This window comes from Laccaria bicolor, genomic scaffold (genome assembly GCF_000143565.1).
Source record: "Laccaria bicolor S238N-H82 LACBIscaffold_4 genomic scaffold, whole genome shotgun sequence".
NCBI classification, from domain to species: domain Eukaryota; kingdom Fungi; phylum Basidiomycota; class Agaricomycetes; order Agaricales; family Hydnangiaceae; genus Laccaria; species Laccaria bicolor.
This window is the reverse complement of record NW_001889875.1, coordinates 1,164,534-1,168,736: the sequence shown is the minus strand read 5'-3', so window position 1 is coordinate 1,168,736 and position 4,203 is coordinate 1,164,534. Positions and strand designations below refer to the sequence as shown.

At 42.3% G+C, this 4,203-nt stretch overlaps 2 protein-coding genes across 2 annotated transcripts; one reads left to right on the top strand and one right to left on the bottom strand.

Annotated features, from left to right (window-relative positions):
* Window positions 1–2,664: 2,664 nt before the first annotated feature.
* On the bottom strand, window positions 2,665–2,931 carry LACBIDRAFT_311490 (uncharacterized protein; the record flags this gene model as incomplete). The annotated part of the gene is made up of 2 exons (XM_001876494.1): window positions 2,665–2,809; window positions 2,864–2,931. 2 exons carry the CDS (start codon window positions 2,929–2,931, stop codon window positions 2,665–2,667), a joined length of 213 nt encoding a protein of 70 aa, XP_001876529.1.
* Window positions 2,932–3,357: 426 nt separating this feature from the next.
* LACBIDRAFT_323406 (uncharacterized protein) lies at window positions 3,358–4,203 on the top strand (the record flags this gene model as incomplete). Its single annotated transcript, XM_001876958.1, has 3 exons — window positions 3,358–3,579; window positions 3,678–3,803; window positions 3,925–4,203. 3 exons carry the CDS (start codon window positions 3,358–3,360, stop codon window positions 4,201–4,203), a joined length of 627 nt encoding a protein of 208 aa, XP_001876993.1.

Here is a 4,203-nt window from a genome sequence, read left to right as displayed (position 1 = left end):
GTGTACAGGCTCTACAGGCATAATCACTCAGTATTTTCAACTGATTCTTTGATGGGCTCATTCAGGCTAACCAGAGGTATCTTTTGGCTCTCTGTCCAGTTAGCGCATATTTTTTTAACAGGTGCTGAAAATGGCCATCAGAACAAAAACCTCATCACAGCTCCAGCTTTCACCCAAATTAGCTCATACCAAGGGAAGTGTAATACAACTACATAATGTAGAGGAATACACAACTACATTTAGACTACAATAGATTCTCGGAAAGAACCAGAAAATGACAGATGGTCCATTCTTTTTGCACTCAACTATAAGTTATTGCATATATCTGACTCACTATCACTTCACTTAGTGTTCTGCTCATCTTGTGGACTGTACTATTTCAATCAATTTGGCAGAGCCTGTAACCCATGATGGGCCTGCCAAAAATTTGGTTTCAGTGACCCCCCAATTGCCATGACATAGACATTTTTTTGGGCAATTTTTAGCAGTTAAGCACCACAGGTGATGAAATTTTTCTATATCAAGCCAAATGAATTCAGCACACCTCGAAAATCTCTGTGACAACTATATTTTAGCATTTTCAGAGGCCCCATGACATGTGACTGCCAAATTGAATGAAATGGTACAGTATTCTCAAGTCTCCAACTCTGAGCCTACACCACTCTCATCTCTGACAGACTTAACTCCATACCTCTCAGTCCCAGAACTTAACTCCCTGTCACCAAGCTTCTTGGACTTAGCTTTGTGCACTTACTCTTCCAGACCTACCTCTGTATGGCAACTCTATTATAGATTGCATCCCCTTTCAGTCTAGTAACTACTCATGGTATCTATGTCAACCATTTCCTCACCTCTTGCCCTATCTAAGGAGTAGGACAGATCCTAACAGATGGTATAAATTGTCTTGGACCAAGTAAGTGTTGTGTTTAGCAGACATTGTCCACAAAGTCAGAGAATACATCAATTTGTGTGTAAGATTAGCTAGGTTGAAGGAATGAGAAAAGGAGATGGACATGCCCAGGCTTGAAGTGATCCAGTCTGGTATCCATAAATGAGTTGCCTAAAGCTCACACTTTCTCGTTCTTCATTTGTTGCATCCAAGGGAGAGGTGAGGTGTTTGAAAAGGGTTTTAGGTGAAGTGCAGCTGTTGTCTTTTTCCATAATAACAAGAAAGTGGGTGCAAATTGATGAGGGAGCTTCAGACTCTGTATGAGAAGAGAGTGAGCAGGAGGCTTGTGAGGATGAGGAGGGGAGGAGCAAGGATGAGAATGGGGGGAGTGAGACTGAGAATGATAGGAACAAGACCAAAAATGATGGAAACAAGACTGAAAATGGCAAAAGCAAGAAATTCAAATGTGAATGGGGGGGGTGAAGACAAGGATGGGGAGAACAAGACCAAGAAAGGGGAGAATGAGACATAGAAGCAGAGCAAGACCGAGAATGGGAAGAATAGTGATGTGCCGGCTCAGGCTTGGCCTAAAATCTCTGGCTTTGGCCTAGCCTGAGGGGGGTTGGGCTTCACAAAATTGTGAGCCAGGCCAAAAGCCAAAAATCAGGCTTTGGCCTCGGCCAGGGCTCAGGATAGATATGCAAGATGTCACAAATTTTCAGCTCAAATCAATTGTAACTGGTCTTATTCATGTGTAATCTAACACAAGTACTTGAGTACACTATTCTATCTATGTTTGAGTGTGAATTGACACAAATCTATGGCAATAAACATGCCTCATAAATTTGATCTTAATTAAAACTCCGATGTGATACTGCAAACATCTCCAGTCACTGATTCTGGATCTGAGTTGTAATGCATTTTTAAATAGCTTTGCAACCATCTGAAAAAATGTCTCTTACAGATGAAAATTAAAAGATATATCCAAGATACAAAAGCCAGGGCCCAGGCCCCAGGCTTTGGCTTTCCAAAATGCTGAGCCAGGCCAAAGGCCACCTTCAGGCCAACCTTTGGGCCCAGCTTGGCCTGGCTTTTTTTGGCCTGGCTTCTGGCCCCAGGCCAAAGCTGGCACATCACTAGGGAAGAATGAGTCTGAGAATGGGGAGAATGAGACCAAGAATGAAAGCAAGGCCAAGAATGATAGAAGCAAGAACAGGAATAATGGGAACAAGACTGAGAATGGCAAGAGTGAGCATGCAAATGGGGAAAGTGAGGACAAGAATGGGGGGAGTGAGAATAAGAATGAGATAAGCAAGAGGTGGCAATATAGTCCACCATCATGTTTGCCTGGTAAACAAGTTCCTGAACAAGTCCAATAAATTTGTTGTGGGTGTCTGAGGAAGGGCATTGAGCAATATTGGAAGCCAGACCAGCAACAGTGGTCATGCAGTTGACAGGGCTTCCATCTGGATTGTAGTCATCAGAGCTCATGATGGGGCACAAGCAAAAGGTTAATGATGTCATCAAAAAGATGTGTTTTGCATGTAACTTTTTTGAGCTACCAATCATCAGATTCCTCACTCCTCACCATCCTCAGATTCCTCATTACCCAAATCTTTTAGGACACTGCTAACCATCTTCTGGTATTTTATTTTGTCCTTGCAAAACTTGTTCCAAACAAAGGGTAGGTGGTTCAGGGTGACAATTGTAATGCCAGTCTGAAGGAATTTGGGGTCGAGATCTTGGAGGCTAGTCCCATGCACATCAGATGAGATTCAGACAACCAGAGTATTTGGGGCTGCCTTGATGCACATTTGGTATGACCCGATATAGAAATGACCTCCAGCTTCAGGAGGGTGATCCCTGTGGACAGTCCAAGCAATGGCAAATTTGTGGGGTTGGTATTTGAAATGCATGGACCTGGTTTGCAAATAATCAGTTTTTACAAGGTAAGAAAGCAAAAACAATTGTTACCTGGCATAATTTTGAGTGCACACACCAGCAAGTGGTGCCATCTCTGCACTGCTGAATGCAAACTCCATCCCACTGACTTGAATGATATATTCACTTTGTGTTGTTTTCTTGTTAATAACATTTTTTGCAGCACCTTTTTCAGAGGACATTCACACCATATTGAATTTGTCAAAGAAGTTGTTGAAATCATCCATGATTTCAGAAGGCAAGAGGTCACAGCATAAATTCCAGAAGAGAGCAAAGATGGAGCTGGAGTGATAATCCATTGCATCCATGACACCTTTGGGTAACTTTTTATTCATGATATTTTGGACCCAATAAATATTGAGTTTTAAAATTTAAAATTTAAAATTTTTTTTAAAAAAGTAGAAAAAAAATTGGAAAGAACACACTTGTACATTTTGCAGTGCAGCAACCATTTCGCGAATGACCTTGTGCACAGCAGACCAGACATTGCCATTGGGGCAAAACTTACAAACCACCATGCAAAAGAAATGGCCATCATTGGCATCATGAAAAGTTCCACTATCGGGTGTCTCAACATCATGCATGAGGCACTTGGGGTCAACCTTCATCATTGGGAGGTGCTGCCTTCACTTGTCTGGCTGCTGGCCATACTTCAGTGTTTCCTCCATCACTTTCCAATTATAGGTGTTTCATATATCCAAGTCCTTAATGGTGGGTACACCTTTTTGTTCAAGAACCTTTTCAAAAAGGTTTGTGAAGGTTCGCCATTTTTGTTGCTCTGGTGGTGTGGACACAAGTCATGAAGCCAAGCAATTGACTTAAGCACTTTTTGGAAGACTTGCACTAGCCTAGTTGTTTTTGGCAGTTGTCATTGGCCTGCTTCAAGCAGTCAGAAACAGTTAAGCTGCATGCAGCACAAACATCACCAAGTCACATGATCCACTGGTCAGTCTCATCCTTCTTTGTGCAAAAAGTGAGTGCAGAGTAGTGGCACATGATAAGGATACCCACCTTTTTCTTCTTCCAGATCTTGGTGTTATTAACAACTTGGCAGATACAGGTGTTGAATGCTTGATGACTGTGATTGGTTCCAGCATTCCTTTTCCTTACCAGCTGATGCCACCCTACCATGCAAGCCTTGTCCATGTCACTTGGTTTATCTGAGTGCCAGTGCGCTTGCTATTATCACAAACAAACCACTGGTCTTTCACATCAATGTGAGCCTTGTCTATGTTGCTTTGGTTTATCCAAGTGCCAGCTCATTCACTACTGTTGTGATTGAACACTGCTTGTGTTCATGGCCTGCATTCCCTTACATGTTTACCAGCATCATAAGCTGCTCTTTGCCACAATTTGGAGCAGCTCTCAACTAA